This window comes from Mastomys coucha, unplaced genomic scaffold, assembly GCF_008632895.1.
Source record: "Mastomys coucha isolate ucsf_1 unplaced genomic scaffold, UCSF_Mcou_1 pScaffold18, whole genome shotgun sequence".
Taxonomy (NCBI): Eukaryota; Metazoa; Chordata; class Mammalia; order Rodentia; family Muridae; genus Mastomys; species Mastomys coucha.
The window spans coordinates 83,268,844-83,296,452 of NW_022196900.1; the positions used below are offsets into that span (position 1 = coordinate 83,268,844).

Below are 27,609 nucleotides of genomic sequence, written 5' to 3' on the forward strand. Positions count from 1 at the left end.
ACAAAAATTCAATTTTCAGTTAAGCTATAGGAACTGAAGCTAACCTCAATCATGCCATATCTATCATAAACTAACTGAACATTTAAAAAGTTTAAAAATTTTAAAGTCATAATCTACCCTGAAATTATAAAATAAATGGATCTTGAAATATACTGGATGTGGATAAAGAAAATACATTAAGGAAGGTTATTTGTAATCCATTCAGTAAGGGGGATGCATAAATAGGCAAACAAGTAAATAAGGTAACAGGTAATATTTTACAACAAAAGTGTGAAATATGTTTGTACTAAAAATCAATTAAATTTAGACAAAAAAGTGGGCCAGCAAAAAAGTAGTAACTAATTTTCCAACGATTACATTTTATAGTTTATGAAAGCAGTATTACCTGCGGAAGTAACCATTTTAACTCTGTAAGCAGATAAGCAATTAACAGAACAGAAAAGTTCTGTCTTCCCCAAGCTATTGGTATTCTCAATCATTTCTGCTGAGGATCTCAATGATTTGCAAAGCGCACATGGTGTTATTTTGGCTGATTTCTAGTAACAGAATAAAACAACATTCATTTTTACCAAATTCATAAAGCATAATTCTTTGAAATGTTCAACTTAACTGTTGAAATATTACTACTTTTTATGTGTGATGGTAGGAATCAATCCCAGGGCCCGGCATGGTACATTTTTTTCCCCTTACTCATGAAGTATTTTAAAACAGTAGTTTTCAAAAGATCATCAGTACAATCCTCAGAAAGATGCCTCACAGAGGAAACTTGTATGTTATTCTGAAATTCTGAGTATGCATATTATATATGTATGCATACAAAAGTGAAAAGCATTTCACTGAACAACACACACCATGGAACCATATGTTATACTTCCGTATTTCTATTGTATCTCATTAGAAAATAGTATTAGTTATAACCTACTAGTTAATTTAAGATCTAATAACTTGTAAACATTGTTTTTAAAAAGTTGTTTTATATATAACACAACTGTCTCTTTTTTATATATTAGCCAAAATTGTAAAGAGCTTCCTATCAGAGATACTATTTAAAGCAGTAAAGTTCTAATTTAATGAAATCAGTAAACTTAGGAGATTCAGTATCAATCTTGTCCTTAACAAAGCATATTGTAAGCATCAAGATGAGAGCAGAAAACAATGATTCTGACAGAGCAATTGTCACTCGACTAGAGACTCAACAGAAAATATAGGCAAGCACTATTATTACCCTGTCACACACTTAAGAAAACACTGCTTAAGCTAGAACTAAAAGATTTTACCATCTCCCCTTTCTGTGATAAATAGTAAACATGACACTAAAATGTGTTTATATTAAGATAAGCCTAATTTGGAACATCTTCTAACTCCCAGATCAGAACTGTAAACACAAACTTAATTTCAAAGACTTGAGGCAAAACTTATTTTTGTAAACTTTTGCTGACACATCTAGTTCTACCAGCTATGCTTTGTCTGTGATAAACAAAGTCTCATAATACTCCCATCATACCATCTTTTCATTTATTTGTATATCAGAAATATATCTTCCCACAAAACAGAAATTGGACAATGTTTGCTTGAATAACTTATAATTAAAGAAAGGAAAGCAGAAGCAACCACCCACAATGTGCTAAGCTGTGTATTAGTGCTTTTGCTCTTACTTTACACTGCCTAGTTTTCATAGCCCATTAACAGGTAAAAAAAAAAAAAAAAAAACTACAATATATATGTCGTCTAAGTGTTTTCCCCATGTAAATCTGTACATGAACATATTAGGTTGGTCTTAATGTTCATTACATTAAAATTCTATAGTTTGGTCGATTTTGGGGGGGGGGAAGATTGTTTGGTTTTTTGCTGTGAAGACAGAGTCTCACTAGGAAGTTCTAAATGGCTTGAAACTAGCTATGTAAACCAAACTGGCCTCCAACTCAGGAACCTGCCTTCCTCTAACTCCCAAATTCTTGGAACTAAAGGTATGCACCACCATGCCAGGCCCTTGTACTTTTGAAGATTGAGAGGAGGGACCTGAGAAACGTGTCCTTAACACAGCATATTTTAATACATGAAAAGTAAACTTTCAAAATTAAAATTAAAAACCCAATCTAAAGTTATATGTTTTAATCTATTTTTCCTTTTATAAAGTATGACTCAACTTTTAGTACCTGATATACTATCAGGAAAAGAATAGCCTTCAGAAAATATTAATTTTTTTTAATTTGTGAGAAAAAAACCATGAATATATATTATGCATTAAGGCTAAACCCTTTTAAAAATTAGATTTAAACTGAAAGCACCAATATTTGAAAAAATGCTGAATTTCTAGAGTGAGTCCCAGGTCATCCAGTGCTACACAGTGAGAGCCTAACTCTCAAAGCAAAACAACACTACCTCTTCCCCAACAGAGAATAATTGAGTACAACACTAGTAAAACCTGACTGGCACTATTCACTGATTTTAGTGGCCTATATACAAATTAAAAGAAAAAAAAGTCAGATCAGCAAATGAAATAAAATAGGAAGACACCATAAAATATAAAAAGTATTTACCATCCCCTAGGACAGTGGTTCTCGACCTTCCTAATGCTGCAACCGTTTAACACAGTTCTCCAAGTTGTAGGGACCCTCAACCATAAAATGCTTTCATTCCTACTTCAGAACTGTAATTTCGCTACTGCTATGGATCATAATGTAAATATCGGTGTTTTCCAATGGTATTAAACTACCTCTGTAAAAGAGTTATTCAACCCACCATATGTTGGGAACCACTGTTTAGGTTAACCAATTATGAAACTAATATTTAACCAAAATTTACTGGTGAAATGTGGAACAAAAAACCAAAACGGCATACAAGATCCTTATCACAGAGTTTGTCCAGTTTATTCTCTGCAAATCTCTAATTTACAGAGTAATGAATAGCCCTCATTTGTTCTGTTTAGAACAAAAGAAAATAATTTTCATTCTATTAAGATTTTTATTTTCTGGTTTACAACTGTAATTATGTGGTTCCACTTGCAAGAAAACATATGTGTGTGCATATATGTACATATATACATGCACAGACATACATGAATCTGGACCTTTTTGCTGAAGAACGAATATAAATAAAAATCAAAATATATTTCAAAGATCAGAAGGCTATACACTAAAAAGAACATATATCCTTAAGAAATATAATTCTGCTGAATGTTTAGGTCACTTAAAAATTAATATTCAAGCCAGGCAGTGGTGGCGCACGCCTTTAATCCCAGCACTTGGGAGGCAGAGACAGGTGGATTTCTGAGTTCGAGGCCAGCCTGGTCTACAGAGTGAGTTCCAGGACAACCAGGGCTACACAGAGAAACCCTGTCTCAAAAAACCAAAAAAAAAAAAAAAAAAAAAAAAAAAAAAAAAAAAAAAAAAAAAAAATTACTATTCAAAAACACAAATCACATCTTAAATGAAAGCCATGCCCTAGCCAGGCATGCCAGTAAATGCAGATGATTCCTGCACCTGGTAAGCAAAGGCAAGAGGGCTAGAAGATCAAGATTAGCCTGGGTCATATGACAAAATCCAAGAAGACATGGCTCCATAGTGAGACCCTGTCTCACAGAACAAAGCCATATCCTAAAAGGATGCATTTCTTACTAGGTTTTTGGGACAGGGTTTCCCTGTGTAACTATGGCTGGCCTCAAATAAATGTGCAGAGATCTGTATACCTCTGTCTCCTGTGTGCTGGGATAACAGTGTGTACCACCACTATCGAGCTAAAAGATGCATTTCTTAAAGCATGTACAGAAATTGGGACATATAGAACTCTAGTTCAGAACATTTAATATGTATGCATTTGGCAAATACCATATGCATGTAAAAATTTAACCAATTATTAATCTCATTGTTTTAAACTGTTTCAAAAATAATCCTACCCAAAGGTTTCAACTCCCCTGACACGAAGATAGATCAAGATTAAAAAGATCAAATACCTGCTTGTATGAGGTGACACACATTGAACTACAAAACTTCTTAGATTGTCCCTCAATCTGAAGCACATGGCACTGTCCAGAGCCACTATAACAGTAACCCCCACAGTTCTCGCAACAGTTCATAGTGAGGTTGTTAGCAGAGCGAAACTTAGAGAAGCAGGCATCACTGCAGAGTTTATGAACCACGTTCTGGTAATTAACTTCATGTCGAATCTAAGAATTACAAAATAAAGCCAAACATCAAATGAAAAGAATCAAACATTGTTCTTTAAGCATAAGCATTAAACTTATTCTTTCAAGTAAAGTAAAAAGGTAACTTACAACAGCGTTCTTCTGACACATGCTGCATTTGGTTGAAATGCTATTTGTATTTATGGTAACAATGGGCTTTTTTTTCAGTTCATATGTTGACAAGCATGACTGACTGCAAAAATCCTTACTGGTGGTGCTATTTTCGAACTGGGCACTGATCACATCCTTTGGATTTAAAATGTCTCTAAAATGACAACAGAGATCAAATAAGTCACGAGATTTTTTTTTTTTTTTTTTTTTTTTTTTTTTTTTTTGATTTTTGCAAGACAGGGTTTCTCTGTGTAGCCCTGGCTGTCCTGGAACTCACTCTGTAGACCAGGCTGGCCTCGAACTCAGAAATCCGCCTGCCTCTGCCTCCCAAGTGCTGGGATTAAAGGTGTGCACCACCACCATCCGGCTAAGTCACAAGATTATTAAATTTACCATCCTCTTGGTGTATTAAGCCAACCAAATAAAACTAGAATTACTCTGAAGGGCATTGCAACCTTTTTAAATTGAAACATCTTTAATTTTAAGCATATGAGTACTTTGCATACAAGAATGCCTGTGACCACTAGGGTTTCTGGTACCTTCAAGGAACAGAAGAGGAAGTTGAATTGCCTAGAACTGGAATTAGATGGCTGTAAGCTACCCAGCTAGGTCCTCTAAAAAACTATCAATGTTCCAACCACTAAATCTCTCCAGCCCCCAGGGGCATTGCAACTTAAATTGTTGGTGTATGTGTGTACAGCTGTTTAAATTTGTGAGTGTACATGTGTACATCTGTGGTGTGTATGTGCAGTGTATGTGTGTGTATGTGAGTGGGGGGGGTTGTTCCTTCTGCCTTTTTTTCTATTTCATGTTTATTTATCTTGTGTTTCTATATGTCTGCATGTCAGAAGACAACATGTGGCTTCCAGGAATGAATTCAGGTACTCAGTCTTTACTTGCTGAACCATCTTACAAAACCTCCAAGGCAGGGTCTCTCACTGAACCTGGAATTTAAAGATTCAACTAGGTTGGCTGCCCCACTGAGCTACAGGAATCTACTACTCTTTGCCTTCCCAATGCTGATCATTTGAACTCATGCCCTCAAAGGCAATCATTTTTATAAATAAGCTATTTACCTAGTCCTATATGGTATATATTTAAGCATCACCATATAAAACTCCAGATGTCTACATCTAACAAATTTAACATGTAAGCATCAGTAATGAAGACAAAAAAGAATGAATCCCCAAGGACTAGGATTCCAACATAGATCAAGGCAATGGAAGTAACATTTCTCATTGACCTCAATGAATTTATACACCAATTAAATTATATCTCATGGCAGAATAAGAGGAAACAATCACATTTCTGTTAGCATATTTTCAGAAAAGCTACAGGAATTTAAAATAATTCTTTTAGTGTAATAAAAATGTGATCTAGCAGAATCAACAAAATTATACTCCTAAATTACTTATTTTGTATAGGACTTGAAAACATTCTCCTATTTAAAAAAGTAGACATTAGGGCTGGTGAGATGGCTCAGCAGGTAAGAGCACTGACTGCTCTTCCAAAGGTCCTGAGTTCGGATCCCAGAAAACACAGGGTGGCTCACAGCTACAGAGTACTCATACACATAAAATAAATAAATAAATCTTTAAAAAAAAATAGTAGACATTAAATGATGATAAGAATATATTCAGCATGATAACCCTAAGAGTGCAATAGTGGCACACATATATTTGGTGGCAGCAATCAGCTTTCTAATTGGACTTAAGGCTTGCTCAGTAAGAGGAAAGCCATGCTTGGTACTGGGAACCTAGCCAACTACCCAAGGCTAGTGAAGCCATGAATCGTGGCTGAGAACCTACAAATGACACTTTACTAAACCAGGACAATCCCTAACTACATTCTAAATATTTATCCTCATACTCACAGTTAAATGTAGTTCTCATTCCTCATCAAAAAAACTTCTCTTTACAACAAAGACCATGAAAGAACACCAAAACTGATCAAAATGCAGAGAACAAGAGACTGTATGATGTCCAGAACCAACTGATACTCCTACAACTCCTATATCTAAGGCTCAGAGATCCTGCAGAAAAGGGGAATTACTGCTCTAATGACTATGTACATCAACAGAGAAAGGCAAGAAAGGGCAAGTGGTAAATAAGAAATGAAAGCTTTTCAATAAAGCAAATCCAGGAAAAAATAAAGTATAATGAAGAATAGGAAGAAAAGAAGACATAAAAAATAAGAGTCTGAGGAGACAAGCAAGTAAATAAACAGTGCTACAAAGTAATAGAAAGAGAGAAACAGAAGAGCAAAGAATAAAAATGGTAGGCAGCGGTGGTACTTAATCCCAGGACTTGGGAGGCAAAGGCAGACAGACTTCTGAGTTCGAGGCCAGCCTGGTCTACAGAGTGAGTTCTAGGACAGCCAGGGCTATACAGAGAAACTCTGTCTCAAAAAACCACAAACAAACAAAAAGTAAAAATGGATGGCTACAAGAATAAATGAATGAGAGGATAAAACAGTGAAAATAGGTGAAACTGGAAATCTTGATGGATGAGGGAAAAACACAAACATTTTGGGTATTCTTTTAAAGATTTATTTATCTTAATTTATGTATAGAACATCTGCTTCTGGTTATATATGTGTACCATTTGCACGCCTAGTGCCTGAGGAGGCTAAAAGGCATTGGATTCCCTGGAACTGAAGTTACAAATGTTTATGATTCATGATGTGGGTCCTTGTAACTAAAGGCCTCTCTCTGAAAGAGCAAGAACTCTTAACTGCTGAGTCACCATTCCAGCCCCTCAGTTATTTCTGATATGTAAGGAAAAATAATCTGTTTTCAGACAACTCAGCAAAAACCACCAAAGGACAAAGAAATATAAGAAATGTAGATAAAATTAATATGTATGCAAAAATGTAACATACACACACATATATTACACACACACACACACACACACACACACACACATATACATATCCAAAAGGTGTAGCTGGGATAACAGTTAAGGGGCTGGAGAGATGGCTCAATGGTTAAGAGCACCGACTGCTCTTCCAAAGACCCTGAGTTCAAATCCCAGCAACCACATGGTGGCTCACAACCATCCATAATGAGATCTGACGCCCTCTTCTGTTGTGTCTGATTCAGTACTTATGTATAACAATAAAAAAAAAAAAAACAGTTCAGCCAATAAAAGCATAACCTTGAATGCATGACTATCTATGTTCAATACCTAGAAACCAAATTAAAAAACCAGATGTGCGCCTTTAATCCCAGCACTTGAGAGGCAGAGGCAGGCAGATTTCTGAGTTTGAGGCCAGCCTGGTCTACAGAGTGAGTTCCAGGACAGCCAGGGCAGACACAGAAACCCTGTCTCAAAAAAAACAAAACAAAACAAAAAAAACCCAAAAACCAAAAACAACAACAACAACAACAACAACAAAAAAGAAGCATGGTAATAAGCACTTGTAATACCAATGCTAGAAAAGACCAGACAGGAGGATCCTTCAAATAGAAAGATACCTGAGAGAGACAGGAGGATTCTTCAAACAGAAAGATACCTGAGAGAGACAGGAGGATCCCTAAGGCAAATCCCAGTCAGCTTAGAGTAAGTACTAAGCTCCAAGTCAGCCAATCAGTGATGTCCTGCCTTAAAGAAGGCAGATAGCATTCCTGAGATTCCTGAAGATAAGGTTATCCTGTCTTTCATATTTGTGTACACATATGTAGATACACCTGTATACATGTGCATATGTACACACATGACCTCCCCATATCAGTATACTACTAAAAATATATACATGAAAGGTGATACATTTCTGTATAATTATGTGAGCTTATATTGTTAAAAATAAATGATAAATCTTTACAGAAGTATCTATGGTTCTCATGGGGAAAAAAAAGTATGAGTGATGTCTCAGAAATTCCTGATTCCTAAAATTGTTAAAGATGAACAAGTAAAGCTATTACATCAACCAATCAAACTATTTCAATAATAAAACAGCAAACAAGAAAGCTACAATACCCAGGCAGTGGAGGCACACACCTTTAATCTCAGCACTTGGGAGGCAGAGGAAGGCAGATTTCTGAGTCCGAGGCCAGCCTGGTCTACAGAGTGAGTTCTAGGACAGCTAAAGCTACACAGAGAAACCAACCCTGTCTCAAAAAACTAAAAAAACTACAAAAAAAAAAAAAAAGAAAGCTAAAACAATCATAGTTTTCCTCTGATAAGCAGTCTGCCCCTTCTAGAGGATTTTTTTTACAACCAGAGCAGGTTAGACAATACAGCTAAGTATTTGTTTTTAAAACCACAAAATAGTAGAAATAAAGAACTCTGCTTTGGGTAAATTAATTTAGCTAGAAATAGTATGGGAAAGTCAATTTAATAGTCACCTTACTGAAGACATAACTGTAACGTTTATAGCTTTTCTCTAAACTTAAAGTCATTAAATAACTCACTAAATAATACTAGGTATCTACTAGACTATTAGTTGTAGACCCATCAAAGTACATACTGCTACATTGTTTTTATTTAACACTGACAGGTAATACTGTATTATTTATTATATATTATGCTTTAAAGTATATCTTCATGGTGAAATGGCTAAAGTTAATTAATGCATTACCTAAGTTGTCACTTTTATTATAAGAATAATTTACATAAACTCAGAATTGGGTGAGGGGGTCCTTTAGTTTAGTTTTTTTGTTTTGTTTTGTTTTGTTTTGTTTTCCCCAACAAGGTTTCTCTGTGTAGCCCTGGCAGTCCTGGAACTCACTCTGTGGACCTCCTACTCAGATGACCCGCCTGCCTCTACTTTGAACGTGCTGGGATTAAAGGTGTACATTATCACTCCTGGCCTTTTTTTTTTTTAAAGACTTATTTATTTATACATATGAGTACACCATAGCTGTCTTCAGACACACCAGAAGAGTGCATCAGATCCCATTACAGATGGTTTTGAGCCACCATGTGGTTGCTGGGAACAGAACTCAAGACCTCTGGAAGAGCAGGCAGTGCTCTGAACAGCTGAGCCATCTCTCCAGCTCCACAAACCTGGCTTTTCAACTTAGAATTTTTAAATATATTAGCTACAGGCACTCCACTTTTTAATAGACTGCTTGAATTTATTACTCAACTTCTGAATCACCGAAACACCAATATTATTATTATTAAATTAATTTTAACTTTGAACAGAACTAGATGAAATTTCCTAATCTAGTTCTTAATCAACATACGGCTCTATATCACTTTCAGCCACATAAAGACATTATTAGAGAAACATCCACCATATAAAATTATAGTATCAGGAAGCTCACACACTAACTGTTCCAAACTGAGCACACCCTTTCTTAAATCCACAGTACAACTGCTTCAACTTTCACTATGTTTTCGAGATTTTGGAATACATGCACAGATTTTACTGATTAAGCATCCCTGACCTGAAAATCTTGGATGCTCAAAACCCCAAAATTTTCTGAGTATTATTTTATTACTAAAAAGTTTTTAGAGGTTAGATTTTTCTGTTTGTGATTCTCAAACTGGATAACCTTAAAAGTAAATTCCCAACAACAACAACAAAAAAAAGCTGTGGTGTTTCTCTTTTAAGCAGCAGCAAGGTTACAAATTAAAAAGCAGAACTCTAATCTACACTGGGATGCATGAAAAACAGTAACTTAAATCGCAATGGTACTTTATAATACCACGGAATTTAACTCTTTCAGTTATCCCTGAGAAATGAACACAAACGGAAGGGGCTGGGGAGAAAGTGTAAAGGTTAAAAGCACTAGCACTGGGCAGTCTTCCTGAGGAGCCCAATTTTATTTCCCAGCATCCGCATGGCAGCTCACAATGGTCTGTTACTCCAGTTATACACTCTCTGACCACTGAGGGCACCAAGCATACATGTAGTAGTACAAAGATACACATGCAGAGCAGGATGTTGGTGGTGCACACCTTTAATCCCAGCAATCAGGAGACAGACACAGGCTGATCTAGATGAGTTCAAGACCAGTCTGGTGTACCCAGTGAATTCCAGGACAGCCAGTGTGATATACAGAAAAACTCTTGAAAAGGTGCTTCAGTGCTAGAATAGTAGAATGTAAGACATCTTAACTAAAGAAGACGAAAGGATTGGTTTAAAAATCACTTGTTGAGCTAAGAGATTGAGTACTTCCCAGAAAAACGGAAAGCAGCAACATGGTTGCCCTAAATAATATGTATATTTTTGCTGTTGTTTTGTTTTGTTTTTACAAGAAAAACCTACAGCAAAGTTGAAATGTAAATAATAACGCACAGGTTAAGAAACAAGCATTAAGAGAAATAAAGAAACAAGATAACTTAGAATTCTGCTATACTTTGAGCAACTTGAACATGTCTTCTTTGTGAGAGGAGGCGGTGGGCGGGCAGGTGGAACTGTGTATCCTGTGAGGCACAGAGTGGAGCAGAAAAGCTGAGTGGACCCTTTCCTCTGATAAGCAGTCTGCCCCTTCTGGAGGATTTTTTTACAACCAGAGCAGGAAACTCGAACAGCTGCAGCTGGAACTGAAGGAAGCATTTTATTCATGCCAGGTGATGCCAGGGAAGGCTGAAAGCCAGTCGTCAACTGTGGAGCTTTAAAAAAAGGAAAAGAACATTCAAAGCTTTTTAATCTTATATTTTATGCACTGGTACTTTCTCTTTTATAGCTAGTTTGGGATCCAGTATAAATTATGGAATATACAATATAAAGGATTCTAAATGAAGAGAGGACATCCTAGTTTCTAAACCAACTAGAAATGGCCTCTCATTGATAATGGCCAGAATAAAGACAATTCATTTATTCAGGTCTGATTCTTACCAAGAGGACTGCCACTGACTGAAAACACCGCGCTAATTTTCAGTTCCCCCTCTTGAGTTTTTTGCTGTTGGCCATGACTATACTCCTTTAAAAAAGAAAAAATAAATAAATACAGAGAAAATAGCAAACTCTTCAAGAAATCAAGACATTTTATTATTGCTATATAGAGGTAGAAAATGTTTACAGTATTAACATTAATAAGAAATAATGAAATACAAAACAGTACAAAGCAGACTTAACAGTAAGGGAAAATAAACAAGTATATGCTAGGAGGAAAGGATAAAAAGTGAGCGTTAGCTTCCAAAACAGCCTGGCTCGCTACCAGATATTTCTAAGTTATTTCTGAAATTCTTCTTTAATATTAGAGTATTTTAAATTCCTGTTTATTATAAAAGTAATACACAATCACCATAGAGTATTTAAATAAACAGAAAAAAAACCTACCACCCCCTGCATCACCTCAAATGGGCCTCTGGGACTCCAGTATATTTCTTTCCAGTCTTTTCCTTTCTCTAGTCAACGGAAAGTTAGTTTCTTTACAGTTATAATTACTCTAAACAAATTTTTTCTTATGAATTCATGTTCTGCTCATTTCAATTATTATGTATCCCTTCATTTTGCTCCAAAATAACATCTAATGGCTAAATAGCAGCATTTATAAGACATGAGTTCCAGAACCAGATGCCTGGGTAGTTTGAGAATTCCAAACACACACTTGAAAAACTGTATTAAATGACTTACAAAGAAAAAATTTTAGATTTATTTATGTATATGAGTTTTTGCCTACTAAATGTGTGTGTGTAGCACATGCATGGCTGGTGCCCAGGGAAGACACTGGGTCCCTGGGATTGGAGTTATATATGGTTGTGAGCACCACTATGTAGGTGCTAGAAACAACCAAAGGTCCTCTCAAGTATGCTCTTAACCACTGAGCCAACTCTCTAGCCTTAAATGAGCTTTAAATACAAGTAAACATTTTAAGTCAGACACAGCCAACACACATCAGAGTTCCAGTTTGTATTTTTCAGGCTGTTCTTTATCTTTACAATTATATTGCTCAACTATTAGCTGCATTAAGTAATAATTGGCTTTTTATTTTTTAATTTTAAGATATTTTTCACAACAAAGCTTGCAAAATACTACAGAGACCAATCATTCTTAGAATACAGGGTGTCTCAGACATACTTACTCCCTTTTGGTGGTGGGAATATTAACAAACTATACAACTTTGAGCAATATTGATATTTATTATATATACATAGTGACATATGAAATTAAGAAGCTAAAGCTGACATGTACACTTAACTCAGGCACAAAAGGAAGACTGCCGAAACCTTCTGCAATTATAATAGTATTTTAACACAGTTTTTCTTTTTTTTTTTTTCTTTTTTTTTTTTTTTTTTTTTTTTTTTTTTTTTTGGTGTTTTGTTTCTGTTTTTGAGACAGAGTTTTACTGTACAGCCATAAATGGCCTGGTACTTGCTAAATAGACCAGACGAAGCCCAAACTTAGAGTAATCCTGCTGCCTCTGAAGTACTGGAATACAGGTGATTACTACTAAAATGACAAATTCAAATATTTTAAAAATGAAAATGTATGTAAAACTTGATGGCTAACATAGCAACACCGCAACTTTAAATAAAAGCAAGATCAGCACTATTTGGTTTTTTTTCTACCTTTTGCCTCAGGCACTAACACATTCATGTGTGGCATCGCTATAATGGTATACTTAGGGTTTGCATATATTCAGCATTCTCAGTGAAATGCCACCATGAGTATTTTTAATTCTTAAAGTAGGATCACTAGGTTACAAGATCCATTATAAAAGTTTATGAGACGTTTTGAAATTGGTTTTGTCCAAATAAAGCTGTAATTCTTGTTTTGGTTTTCTTTTGGTTTTTCGAGGCAGGGTTTTTGTGTGTAGCCCTGGCTGTCCTGGAACTACTTCTGCAGACCAGGCTGACCTCAAACTGAGAGATCCACCTGCCTCTGTCCCCCGAGTGCTGGCAATAAATGTGTATAGAACCATGCCCAGTTTTCAAACAAAACTATTCTCAGTTAAAAGTGTTTTCCTAGTTGCTTTAACTTGCACATATCTTTAATGTTCGCATACAAGTGCATTATGATGACAATATTAACCTCAGCAGCATTTATTAACATTTCTTTAGAATTAGAATTTTTATGTAATAAGGTTTCCACTTATGCCAAAATTCTGACAATCTTGATCTTTGTGATTTCTTCTACTTCTTACAAAATTTTACTTCCATTAGAAAATAATAAAGAATTATTTTCACTATAATACAGTCCAGGGATCAGCAAACTTTATCTGAAAAGGACCAGATAGTAAATATTTTTGACTTTGGAAGCCATATGGTCTGATCTCTGTCACTACTGCCTAACTCTGCCCTGGTAGAGCAAAAGCACTCACAGATAACATGTAAATAAATGAACATGACCAAGTTCTGATAAAACTTTATTTGTAATAGTGGTTGAACAACATGCTTAAACATAAGGTGGATGAGATTTGACCAGCCACCGATAATTTGCTAGTGCTGGCTGAGATCCATTTGGGACTGGGAAATTTTCTTTCACTAAATAGAAATTGTTTTTCTTCTTACCATGAATACACCAAATTGTGGGAAAATGTCTATCACAGATTATATATTCTATATCATGATCAGCCTGATTAATCTTGTATCACACTATCTGATGAAGCTATACAATGTTTCACCAAACTGTTTTCCACTGAACTTCTCCATATATGTTTAAAAGTATGTACATACAGTATGTGTGTATGTGTATACCTACTTCTTGAAATATTGGAACGTAATCACCATTATGTTCATCAAACCTGTCTCTTTAGGAATAGTTGACATCATTAACACTTCTCACATTTAAAAAAAAAAAGGTCTCATCACTCATTCATCTTTTATTTTACAATTACTTTTTAGTTGCTTCTGGGCATAGTGACTCTCAAATGGGAAAATGACACATAGAACTAGTACTATCATTTCTATAATTATTATTTTACCTACATTTCCACTTGACTATCACAAGTTTTATTAATTCTCTGAAAAAGTGTTAATTTATTTCCCATTTCTATTATTTTATATTCTTTATTTCCTATAAAATAAATTAGCATGTTTTGGGCCAAAAATCCAACAATAGTTAAGTACTAATGCTGTATTAATAATATGCAATAATCTATATTATGTTAGTAACTCCACAAGGTTCCCAGAATTTTGTTTTAAAATTCAGAGTTTGGTCTAGCACAATTATTTCCTTAACATAATGAACAGAATATATATAAGAAATGTATTATCAATTATGTGAAATATCATGTGGAACCTAATAAAGACACTGATAATCAAAGTAGCAGCGTAGGTGGTATTTACTTTTATTTTAAAGGCAGAATCTCATTGCATAGCCCTGGATGGATTGGAACTTGTTAAGTAAATCAGGCTGTCCTCTAACTCACAGAGATCTGCCTGACTTTATCCAAATGTTGGGATTAAAAGCATGTACTACCACCAGTAGTTGTGGCCGAGTGGTTAAGGCGATGGACTAGAAATCCATTGGGGTCTCCCCGCGCAGGTTCGAATCCTGCCGACTACGGGCGAAAGGAATGTCTTTGGGCTGGAGAGATGGCTCAGCGGTTAAGAGCACTGACTGCTCTTTCAGAGGTCCTGAGTTCAAATCCCAGCAACCACATGGTGGCTCACAACCATCCGTAATGAGATCTGGTCCTCTCTTCTGGTGCGTCTGAAGACAGTGGCAGTGTATTCATACATATATAGTAAATAAATCTTAAAAAAAAAAAAAAAAAGCATGTACTACCACACCTGGCAGATCACTAGTATACTTTTCTTATTCTGTGATAGCAATTCCCAAACTTATGAGATCTATTTAAGTCAATGGTATGTATTATTTATGCTAGCAGGGAAAGAAGAGAAGTCTGTATTCTGTATAAAATGCTTATAACATCTTCAAGGCAGAAATGATTGGTTTGTCTATCTCCTACAATGACTATTAAATCATGATTTATGAGAAATAAATGCCTGATGACCCCAAAGCTTTCAAAAACAAAACAAAATAAAACTAACTAAAAACCAGAGGTCAAAATAAAAAGTACTTTATCTTTTCCTTGATGAACACAAAGGAAGGCCTTATAAACACCACAAGGCAACAATGTTGAAAACAAACATCCTCTATGGCCAAATAAACAATATAACTAAAGTCAAATCCAACATTTATATAACTGTACTACTTTCAAAGAGTCTATGAATCATTACTAGACTAATTAGGCAATTTGCTTTCACATTTTCATTTATTCCAACAGAAGATTACAAATTAGTTCTTTTTTATTCCAGTGAACAACAAAAGAAGAAAAAAATGTAGGTTTCAATATTAGTGACATCTAACTTTGAGATCCTATAGAAAAGATAAAAGAAGAGGACTTTCTTCTTAAGAGTTTTAATTTGAAAAACTTACCTAAACATTTTCTTAAAATTAGTTACAAAAAGATAATCTAATGAAAATAATACCTAGATTATAAACTAGACTGATTCTTTCCTGGCCATATAGCCTTGAATAACTAAAATAATCTATGAAATTTAGCTTATTACCTTAGACCACACACACACAAACACACACACACAAACATACATATACAACTGTTACGAGGATAAAACAATATTGTACATTAAAAACAGCAACAACTATTTTTTTAAACTACAGAAAACACTTTAGTAAAATGCAACGGGATTAGAATGAATAAAACTAAAAAGCCAGAAAATGGTTTGCCAGCTAACAGAAGCAAGGTGACTGAGAAATGACTAAAAGCAATGGATTAGCAGGGAGGCACAGATGCAGACATTCAGCATCCTATAATGTCTTGGATGAAGACCATTTCAAACTGTAAAGCCACCGGGCAGTGGTGACGCACACCTTTAATCCAGCACTTGGGAGGCAGAGGCAGGCAGATTTCTGAGTTCAAGGCCAGCCTGGTCTACAGAGTGAGTTCCAGGATAGCCAGGGCTACATCAGAGAAACCCTGTCTCAAAAACCCAAAAACCAAAAAACAACAACAAAAAACTGTAAAAAGTGCACTGAAAGCAATACTACAAAGTTAAGCACTGGGAGAAATCACTATTAACTAATTGATGATCAGAGACAAGAGCTGTCAGTACTTTATGAGTACAGTTTCTTAGATCAAATAAATACTTTGTAACTCTTACTACTTACTGGTCTATGGAAAAAGAATAAAATTAATGAAGTGTTACACAGTACTGAAAAAGCAAAAACTCTAGCTTTCTAGTGATGAGGGAGAGGCACAAAGAAGCACGGAGCACGCAGGCAGTGGAGTAGGAAGGGCGGAAGGAAGAAAGTGAAATGAGGATGTCTAGAACTACCACGTTTGATACTGCAGATAACAGGATCAATGACTGACAACAGAAACCTACCTCTAGCCACTCATGTGCTGGGACTGCTCTACTGTGGAGGCAGGATGAAGACTGTTCTGTGATCCTGTATTTACCAGGACCTACCCGAAGCACTGTCTACTTAGGAGACCAAATGAAGAAGTAGTATGCCTCTGAGGAGGTTCTTCCGATAAACATTATAAACTTGATATTTAGAATTTTATAACATATTTTGTAATTTTCAGTAAGTGTATAAAACACAGGCATTGCTATCCATTCCATCCTACTGATATACTCTAACACTGAAAGCTCTGCTTTAAAAACAACACTACTAATAACTTTCCCAATGCTTTCTAAATCCCACTTATTTAGCCTTAGCTTTTATCATGAGGAAAATTCAATGGGTCATATAGAAAAGAAAGAGAAGCCTTTAGTACTCTACCAGCAAAATGAGTTCTTAGGAATTTTCCATGTTCATAGGGGAAGTGTGGAGAGATTAGAGATCTACCTTGAACAAAGACACATATAATCTTCACAGAAATATATGAATTTTCCCTGGCCAAATTCAGATACCCAAGATTTCCACTTCTCTTCTTTCTACAAACTACACTTAATTTATCATCTCTTTACATATTTTCATATTCCTTCTACTGTCTTTGTTGACACCCACACACACACATATGCTATGCTCAACTAAATCATAATAGTATGAAACCTCCTGCTACCCCATTAAAAGATAAAAAAACCAAAGATTTTCCTTTGTTGGGGTATTTCTCTGAAGGTTCTTTTATCCAAGTTGCCCCTTTTATCATATCATGGCCACTATTTCTCTTACTCCTACTCTTAAGCTATCCTTCTTTAATGAAGCTCTTCTCCTGATTTTAAAAGAAGCCTTTCTTTTCCTTTAAGGCCCTATTATGCTGTTTCTGATACACTGTTTTTACTTTTGAATGTTTTCCAACCTGACATGGCTCCTGTGGTTACAATGTTCTCTTCCAATAAACACCATTTCTGAAAGGCAATTATGTGTCAGCTCATTGCACAAACCATCTGCTTTTCTCTCTTACACTCATAATCACCTACTTCTTCTCTATTTCATCTAAGCCAGTGGTTCTCCACACTAAATGATTTTGCTCCCCAGGAATATCTGGCAGTGTCTGAAAACATTTCTGACTGTTACAACTAGAGAGAGAGCTGCAACTAGAACCAAGTGTTGGTAGAAACCAAGGATGCTAGAGACCCTGCAATAAACAGAACAGGGCCTCATGACAAAGAATGGTCTTGCTCTAAATATCAGCTCTAAATAATGTTAAGAGACCTCGCTTAAAGATGCTTAAATAAAATTTCTCTCCCATACATGTCTCATTCACAAACTCCCTAGAATAAAAAAAAAAGAAAAAAAGGAAAAGGAAAAGATAAGCTTCCTAAGATTAGATATTATTTCCTAGAAACAGCTAATTTGTGTTATCTTTATTTTTCACTCTATAAATTCATGGCAAATGAACAAAATACAGACTATCTTCAAAAAGATTACTATTATATATTCATTGTTTAAACCCCTTCCTACATTTCACAGTAACTGCAGCCCGAGTGCAGCTTCTTTCTTCCAATCCAAATACTGCAATGCCATCGACTGCATGGGAGACTTAACTGAGTGTAAGATTTCTGTTGCAGGATTCCTGACTGACTTCCAGAGCAGCCCTGAAACCACACAGCTGTACCCTTGCTCTTACTACCCAAATATCTCAAACCTGGAATCATGAATCACTCACCAAGGCCTCCTTTTCCAATAAACTAATTCTTTTTTTTTTTTAAAGATTTACTTTATTTATTATATGTAAGTACACTGTAGCTGTCTTCAGACACCCCAGAAGAGGGCATCAGATCTCATTACGGATGGCTGTGAACCACCATGTGGTTGCTGGGATTTGAACTCAGGACTTCCGGAAGAGCAGTCAGTGCTCTTACCCAGTGAGCCATCTCAACAGCCCTAAACTAATTCTTAAATCAATTAACCCTTTCAAAGATAACTGTGTCCATTAGCACCCTGAAAGAGAGTTAAATGTATACCTAACCTGTACTTCATTAGTAGTAGCTGCAAAGGCTTAGTCACATCTATGAACTAAGTCACTCTACAAGCCCATGCGCCACCCTCCTACTAGGTCTTCAACTTCACCTGCTGAAATCTCAGAATCTCGCCAAACTCTCAAACCTGTACTAAAATGCCCACAAAAGGCACACTGCTATTAAAAGACAAGGATTATAAGCCTTAACTCCCCTTCAGAAATATTTTCATGTAATTCTTGCTACAGACTTGCAAAACAATTCAAGTTGCTTCGATCAAAGATTCTTTTCATCCTGTCATAAACTATTTCACTTTAAACACTTCCTGTCTCAAATGAGTAAGCTCATTGTGAAACAGAAGGAGGCAGGAGGGGTGAGGTGTTTACTTGAGCATTGTCAGGTTCGTCTTTAACTCTGTCTAGTAGTCCCTGCTGAGGCGCCACTGCTTTGTCATACTCATCATCCAAAGGTTCTTCTTTAATTCTAATATTTGATGCAAACGAATTCCCCAGTTCCGAACCAATGGATTCTTTATTGGCAAATGGGTAGCTGGAGTCCTAAAACACAATATAAAGGATTGATAAATATTCAAATTTAAAATGATTCCTCTTCAGGGTTAATACCCAAAGTAAAGCTCACTGGCAATGAACTCTGGATGGACATGTGTTAGTGTCCCTATGCCTAAAGGCTGACGGTCTAAACGATGCAACCAAAGAACCTAAGATCCGAGGCGTTTTAGAGTATCTCCCAAGATGTCATTATGCAAATAATAGTTATAAAGAAAAATCAGTGCTCTGACTAACACAAGCAGAATTTTGAAGTGACATAATGAAAACTTTTGACACTTGCCACAGTTAACAGCAATCTACATACACACTGAAAACTTACCCTAAAGTTTGTTTCTGGGTTTTGTGGTAAATGAGTATGTAATGTTTCTTCAACTTGATTAGCTATTGAAAGAAAACAAACAAATAAACACATGTATATGAATAACAAGTCTCATAAAGAATGACCTAAAAGGCTATTATTTGAAATCATCTCTCTATTCCAACAAAGATGCTCTTAAGAGTAAACTAGGTTCTGAAGAACCCAAAAAAGTTTCACTCAAAGTTCCACACAACTTGTTCTCCCTTACCATTCAGCCTTACTACACACCTTTCCTCGCTCATAAAGAATGCTGACTTGATCTACTATGCTCTGAAAACTGTTCTCCTTTGCAATTCTACTAAGTTCACCAGGTCTCTGCTGTCTATCCCAATATTTATAGTTTAACAGACTCTGCTCAGTTCAAAACCCACCTCTATAGAAAAAATTCCTTATTCACTAAGTCTCTCCCAAGAATTTCCTGTGAGTTAGGAATGTGGCTCAGTGGCAGGGGACTTGTCTAGCATGCATAAAGGTCCAGAGTCTAATACCAAGCACTCTGGAGGGTGAGGGATATAGCAGAGTTAGGCTAGGTATAGTGGCTCACACCTGTTAGTTAAAACACTGAAGAGACAAGGCAGAACTGCAGTGAGCTCCAGGCCAGCTTTAACACTCTAGTTACTTAAATATTACAGTGTCCCATGACAAACTCTTCTTACACTATCTTATCTTACGCATTCAATCTTGGGCTATTCAACTCATCATTAGCATCTCTACTATCTACCTTGTCTTGTCCCTTCTACTACTAGACACCATGTTCCTTTGGAAAAATGACTCCTAAAATTTCAATATCCATTTTTTATATATATATACACATATATATATGTATATATATGCACGTGTGTATACATATATATACATATATATATATATACACATACTCATATATATAATTACATATGCTAGAAATAAACTATGCCCTTGCACAGCCTTGTGTATAATATATACTCAACAGTTGTTCTTCTTCACTATACTGGTTCCTTCTTTCTATTTCTTAAAATACATTTTTCCTAGGATTTTCTGAAGAAAAAATACATGGATTGACAGGATTGACACAGTGTAGCTGCTTTCCTAAACGTCGATTTAACATTTGGGAGAGGATTACAATCTTCTTGTAAAAGCCTAGGTCCCAAGAATATAAAGAAGAGTAAGATACAACCTGGCTGTCAAGAAAGAGAAACAAAACAAGGCAACAAATACTATAAATAATAAGGCATAAAATAAAATTCTTTGAAAATATAAGGAGAACATCCTTAGAAATAACCATAAAGTAGGAAAGATTTATGAATTATGCTTCATTGAGTAGGAAATAATTTTACAAGTGTATATATACACAGAGAAAAAATTGGCATACCATGAAACAGCAAGAAAGGAAAGCACACAAGAAACGTGTGATATATTCAAGAACAGAACTGGAGCTAGACTACAGGGTGCACTGTGTAAAGAGAATCAAAAGGAACTTCAATGAACTCCTAAAAAAGTGGGGGTAATGTATTTCAACTCCCTAGTTTAGACTAACAGGTGGGATAGCGATTTAAAGCAGTGCTTCCAGCACAAAGATGCTGATTCCAACTTTAAATTCTAATGTCCAACCAAAGAAACCGAGCAGGTGGCCGGGCAGTGGTGGCGCATGCCTTTAATCCCAGCACTTGGGAAACAGAAGCAGGCGGATTTCTGTGTTCGAGGCCAGCCTGGTCTACAGAGTGAGTTCCATCCAGGACAGCCAGGGCTACACAGAGAAACCCTGTCTCGAAAAACCAAAAAAAGAAAAGAAAAGAAACCGAGCAGATGACTCAAGTATCCTGCCTTCTCATCAAAATAGTGAGGGCAAGCCAAGAAGGGGAAAAATTATGGTTTAGAGATATTTTTCAACCATTTATACAACAATGAAATGTTTTGAGGAAAAATTCAATCACTTTGTAGAATAAAAGAAAGTAAAACTGAGAATTTACAAGGAGCTTAAAATGTCACTTAACATTAAGAGAAATAAAAGCTCTATTATTGGTACTTTGTTATTATGTTTTATAATTCTATTCCGACAATTACCTGCTTTATCAAAAAAACTGCTTTTCAACCTTGAATCCAAACCTTTATGAGGTTTATCCAACCGTTTTTCACGTTCATGATAAGTTAGGTCTCTATTTTTCTCCTTTCCAGAAAATGTCTCTTTGCTGTTTTCTCTCACTAAACAAAAATCTTTTCGTATTGATTTAAAGACAGAAACCTGATCAAACTGTTTAGGAAAGTCTTTTTTTAATTGATTTTGAATTTGTATTTCATTTTCATTGTCTGATTCATGATGAGAAGCTCTTCTCTCTACTTCCAAACTACCATCAGTATGAACTGAAGAAACAAGATTGTCCTTTGAACTAAAATGCTGTTCATCCTCATTGTCACTACTAACGACTGGAATTCCTGCAAGATCCCCAGAGTTCAAAAAATAATCATCTTCATCCAGTAATGAATTTTCAGATCCTGTTTGATTCGGCATTCCATAAGACATGCTGGCAAGGGTGGGAGTTAAGTTGTGGTCTGTATCTTCAGACATTTCTGTATCCATGACACCACCTTAAAAAGTAAGAAACTGTTTAGACAAGTAACAGTGCTGAGGATGGCCGCAGTCATAAGGTCTGTCTTCCACTTAATCATATGTATTTCCTCTTTGTCAAACAAAATATAGGCAATATTACAACAGCATTCATGTAACATTTCTGATGAGATTAACCCTATTGGACACTTAAGGGAACAGGAGCCTAAACTTGAAAGACTACTTCAGTTTAGAAAGGAGACAAAATGATACAGAGAAAAGAGCACCAACTTCAGAATCAGACCTATCTGTGTTAAAATTACAAAGCACAAAATTCTTGGTCTATATGAAAAACAATCTAATACTCACCTTGGAAATTAATTTGTGGTGAGGCTTAGTGACAGTTATGAATAAAGAGATACTCACAAATTAATAAACACAAAGAATTATGAAAATGCTAATTATAATCTTTATGGTGTGTGTTCTGCCGAGTTAAGACCAGAACACTCATTATAATGTAATAGGTCTTAAGTCTCAGAATCCCAGTTTCTCTGCACTAACACTAACACAGATTTAATAAAGTTAAGGTTTTCTAAGCTAAATATGTAAACATCAAAATGACTTTAGCTATCCTGTGAGCCTTCAAAACTACATGCTGAAATCTATCCTATTATAAAACAAAGATTCGCCTTTCCTTCACAAATTTCTTTTTAAAAAGCCTTACCTACTTTGTTCTTCTTTAGCTATACCCAAACCTTAACTTACTCTTTTCTTCCAAGATAGATTTAGTGGGGTTAAAGGGACGGCTCAGGTTAAGACCACTGACTTTTGTACCAGAAGGTATGAATGGACTCCCGGTACCCACACAGTGACTAACAACCCTCTGTAACTCTAGTTCCAAGAGGATCTGACATTCTCATCTGAATGCACAGATACACATGCAGGAAAGATCAAAACAAAACCCATACACATAAAATAAAAATAAATAAATCCTAAGGTAGATTTAGGTACCCACTTTCAACAGCTCTCCTTCCCTAAGAAACCCCACTGCAGTGTCTCTAAGCTCAAATTCATTTCCTCACTGTAGTTCCTATGTTCCCATCACTTGATTAAACGATTTACCAACTAGCAACTATTAAAAAGAATTATTTCAACTCTCCCATGAATAAGTTCTATCAACTATATTATTTCATCTCTCTAAAATCCATTTCTTCTATTCAGTACCTAATTCTATCTGTCCAAATCTCTACCTATACATTTCAGTGCACTAAATTTACATAACTACAAAGTAATTACGTTCTAACAAATCCTATGCCTATGCCACATTTAATTGGTTCAAGAGTAGGCCAATACTTATAAAAAACAAAGTAAAGGAAAGACAAAATAGTAATTAACATACTTGTTTAATCAGTTCAAAAAAGTTTCTGTGACTGGCTTTTTAACTTGGATCTATAATCTAATATTTATCTATTATCAAGACTTAACTATACAGAGTCCAAATAAAGGTTTTCTTCAAGTTCCCCTCTCCCAAGATACCATTCTAAATTGTAAGTTATTCCATCTCCTGTGAGACCCTCCACGGTCCCCAGCCTCTAAAGGAGAAATGTTTCCACTCACAGCACCATCTGTGACAAATAAGTACTACCCACTAGTTTATAAGGACAAAATGGTGAAAACTCTGATAATGGTGGCTGTGACTTACAGAGCTACAAAAATGGTGGTGGTAGAGGTAAGGAAACAACCTATAAACAGTAAGACAAAAAAAAAAATGCCAATATTGGAGCTAATAATGAAGTCAAAACCAGGAAGGAGAAAAATAACTTACATTTTTACATCACTATAATGCTTCCTGATTAATGCAAAAAAAAGAAAAGTGGAAAATCCTCCTTGTATGCTTTCCAACATTTACAACTCTGACAGAAAGAAATCAGAAAGGGCATTAAGAAACAGTTACAGGCTGGCTATGCAGGTTAGCATGTAAAGCCAGGTTGCTCAATTCCTAGTGTGGAAGTGGAAAAGAGAGAATATCCAATAAGAAAAGGAGAAAAATGACATAAGTACCAATATAACTAATCACATGAAGACTGAAAACTGGTTAGCAGTATTGGTATGGTGGTTTGAATATGCTTGGACCAAGGAGTGCCTTGTTGGAGTTGATGTGGCCTTATTGGAGGAAGTGTGTCATTGTGGAAGTGAGCTTTGAGACCCTTCTCCTGGCTGTCTGAAAGTCAGTCTCTTCTCTTGGCTGCCACTGGCGTAAGATGTAGAACTGTCAGCTCCTTCTACAGCATCACATCTGTCCAGATGCTTCCTGCCATGATGATAATGGACTAGAACCTTTGAATCTGTAAGCCAGTCCCAATTCAATGTTTACCTTTATAGGAGTTGCCTTGGTCATGGTGTCTCTTCACAGCAATAAAGCTCAAACTAAGACAACTGGCAAAGTTAAAAGTAACTACCTTAACAAAAGTTATTATTACTGGAAAATGAGTGCTCAAGCTAGTGATCCCAAACAGACTAAAAGAGAGACCCTGACAACTCTAGGAATAGATAACTCTTCTACAGAACTGTTCTCTAAATTAAGAAATCCTGGCTAATTGAACACATAGAAGAGACACTGATTATTTTCATGAAAATTATTAAGATTTTTAGGTTTATCCATATTTTCTATACGAGTATTTTACCTGCATGTATGTATGTATGTTTGTATGTATGTATGTATGTACACCATGTAAGTGCCTGGTGTCCAGAGGTCAGGAGACATCAATTGATCCTCTGAAACTAAGAGTTATGGATGGCCATAAGCCACAATGTAGGTGTCTGATGCCAAACAGATCAAAAATGGGCATCAATCAGAACTCCTGGCACTCGAATTAGATAACTATGAGCCTTCCTTCAAGTCCCTGAAAAAGTACACATCAATTAACAGTAAAAATGTGCTGGATGGGGGATGGAAAGCTGGCTCAGTGGTTAAGAGCACTAGCTGCTCTTTCAGAGGACCCAGGTTCAATTCCTAGCACCCACATGACAGCTTACAACTGTCAAGTTCAAGGAAATCTGATATCCTCATACACACAAACATCTAGGCAAAACACCAATGCACATAAAATCTAAGTAAATAAATATGTAAATTGTTAAAAAAATTTATAAATATGCAGGATGAATTCAATCATGTGAGACATGAAAGTTAACAGCCCTTTGTGGTGTTCAATCACATAGTGATGTATTCCTTAGTTGGTAGTGGCTCTTTGAAATGTTTTGGATATAATATCAAAATAGTAGTATACTACTAAAGGACTAAGTGCAAGCAAAAGAAGGAAAAGATGACTCTCACCTGACTTCATTATAAAACATTATTACCAAATTTCTTAAAATCCTTTATTGGATAAAGATTTTCTTCCTGACTTTTGTTATATTCACTTGAGTGGATCATTCCTATAAGAATACTATAAAGCTGAAATCTGTTTAATCAAAAAACCTTTTATGAGCTTAAAAGGTGGCTCTAAGCCAGGCAGTGGTGGCGTGTGCCTTTAATTCCAGCACTTGGGAGGCAGAGGCAGGTAGATTTCTGAGTACAAGGCCAGCCTGGTCTACAGAGTGATTTCCAGGACAAGACAGCCAGGGCTACACAGAGAAACCCTGTCTCAAAAAAAAAAAAAGAAAAGAAAAAAAAAAAGGTGGCTCTGAAGTTAAAAGATGGCTCACAACCATCTATAATTTCAGTTCTGGAGGATCTAGGGATGTCTCTGGCCCCGCTGCAGGCATGAGACACATACCCAGTATACCTACATGATATTTGGAAAACATTCCTAAATAGAACATAAAAAATAAAATCCTTAAAATAAAGTGTAATTTTCAAAAATAAAGTACAAGCAATCATAATTTTAGCTTTTGAAGTTATGATTAATTAAGTTAACCTGTGCACATCTGATACCAACATGAGGAAGAGGAGCAGGGGGACAAGGGAGGCAGAGGTAGGCAGATCCCAATGAAAAGACAGACAATGGAGTCCGAGATTTCTGCAAATCACATATCTGAAAAAGATTACTATTCAGAATATATGAAGAATTTTTTTAAGATTTATTTATTTTATGTGTATGAGTACACTGTAGCTGTATAGATGGCCATGAGCCATCATATGGCTACTGGGAATTGAACTCAAGAAGGCCCCACTCACTCCAGTGTAATACACTATAGCTGTCTTCAGACGCACCAGAAGAGGGCATCCGATCTCTTTACGGGTGGTTGTGAGCCACCATGTGGTTGATGGGATCCGAACTCAGGACCTTCGGAAGAGCAGTCAGTGCTCTTACCCGCAGAGCCATCTCACCAGCCGCCAAGAATTTTTATTAAACCAAAAGAACCTAAATAATCTGACTATACCCTGGAGAAAGGAATTAAAGATTGAGATTTCTTCAAAGACCTGACAGCCAATCAAGGCAGATCAGGGCATGTTTACCTAACAAGCTGTGGGGCCATCAGCCATCAAGCCTTAGGGAAGGAAGACCCACTGGAAGATATTTCCCTGCTGCTACCTAAGATACGAGTGATTTTCCTGACCTTTTAATTCTTTAACTGGCATAGAAAACATACCCAATCAAGACCTCTAGGCACTAACAATATTACATATTAATTACAACAGACACCATCACACAGAAAATAGCATGGGATTTGGGGAATGCATAGATATTAAAATCTGGTATACTTGGTACTAAAATGTAATGTCAACAATTTAAAAAAATCCCAATTTTAAAAAAGTGAAAATAAGGCCGGGCTGTGGTGGCACACGCCTTTAATCCCAGCACTTGGGAGGCAGAAGCAGGTGGATTTCTGAGTTCAAGGCCAGCCTGGTCTACAGAATGAGTTCCTGGACACCCAGGGCTACACAGAGAAACCCTGTCTCGAAAAATCAAAAAAAAAAAAAAAAAAAAAAAAAAAAAAGTGAAAATAAAGTTCTATATTATCTAAGAATACCAATTTCAAGAATATATTTTTTTGAGAAGTATCGCATGCATCATCCAATTTATTGAATAGATGATGTAGTTTATGTTTGTTGTTTGTTTTATTTATCACAGGATCCCAGAATCACAGGGTCACAGAGACAGCTTGACACAACCAGGATCACAGGAAGGACAGGCTCCAGTCAGATTTAGCAAGGGCAGGTAGCACTAGAAATAACCAGATGGCAGGGGGCAAGCGTAAGAAAATAAACAACACAAACCAAGGTTACTTGGCATCATCAGAACCCAATTCTCCCACCATGGCAAGTCCTGGACAAACTATCACACAGAAAAGCAAGATTCAGATATAAAATCACCTCTCATGGTGATGATACAGGACTTTAAGAAAGACAAAAATAGGAGCTAGCGAAATGGCTCAGTGGGTAAGAGCACTGACTGCTCTTCCAAAAGGTCCTGAGTACAAAACCCAGCAACCACATGATGGCTCACAACCACCCACAATGAGATCTGATGCCCTCTTCTGGTGCATCTGGAGACAGCTACGGTGTACTTAGAAAAAAAAGACATAAATAGCACCCTCAAAGAAATACAAGAGAATACAGGTAAACAGCTAGAAGCCCTTCAAGA

The 27,609-nt window shown here is 36.1% G+C and overlaps 1 protein-coding gene and 1 non-coding gene across 11 annotated transcripts in view; one reads left to right on the top strand and one right to left on the bottom strand.

Moving 5' to 3' along the window:
- The window catches only part of Zmym4 (zinc finger MYM-type containing 4), a 121,835-nt gene that overhangs the window by 49,929 nt on the left and 44,297 nt on the right, over positions 1 to 27,609 (bottom strand). For 8 of the 10 annotated variants that reach the window (XM_031378675.1, XM_031378678.1, XM_031378677.1 and 5 more), the window contains 8 exons: positions 21,541 to 22,062; positions 19,459 to 19,520; positions 18,957 to 19,127; positions 11,087 to 11,171; positions 10,605 to 10,860; positions 4,274 to 4,448; positions 3,953 to 4,165; positions 386 to 536 (listed from right to left, as the gene is read on the bottom strand). In XM_031378675.1, coding sequence (XP_031234535.1) covers positions 386 to 536; positions 3,953 to 4,165; positions 4,274 to 4,448; positions 10,605 to 10,860; positions 11,087 to 11,171; positions 18,957 to 19,127; positions 19,459 to 19,520; positions 21,541 to 22,062 — 1,635 coding nt within the window. The remainder of the gene's footprint in view (positions 1 to 385; positions 537 to 3,952; positions 4,166 to 4,273; positions 4,449 to 10,604; positions 10,861 to 11,086; positions 11,172 to 18,956; positions 19,128 to 19,458; positions 19,521 to 21,540; positions 22,063 to 27,609) is intronic. The other 2 variants (XM_031378679.1, XM_031378681.1) reach the window with 2 other exon arrangements.
- Trnas-aga lies at positions 14,620 to 14,701 on the top strand. Its single transcript has one exon. It is a non-coding gene; the product is annotated as a tRNA-Ser (tRNA).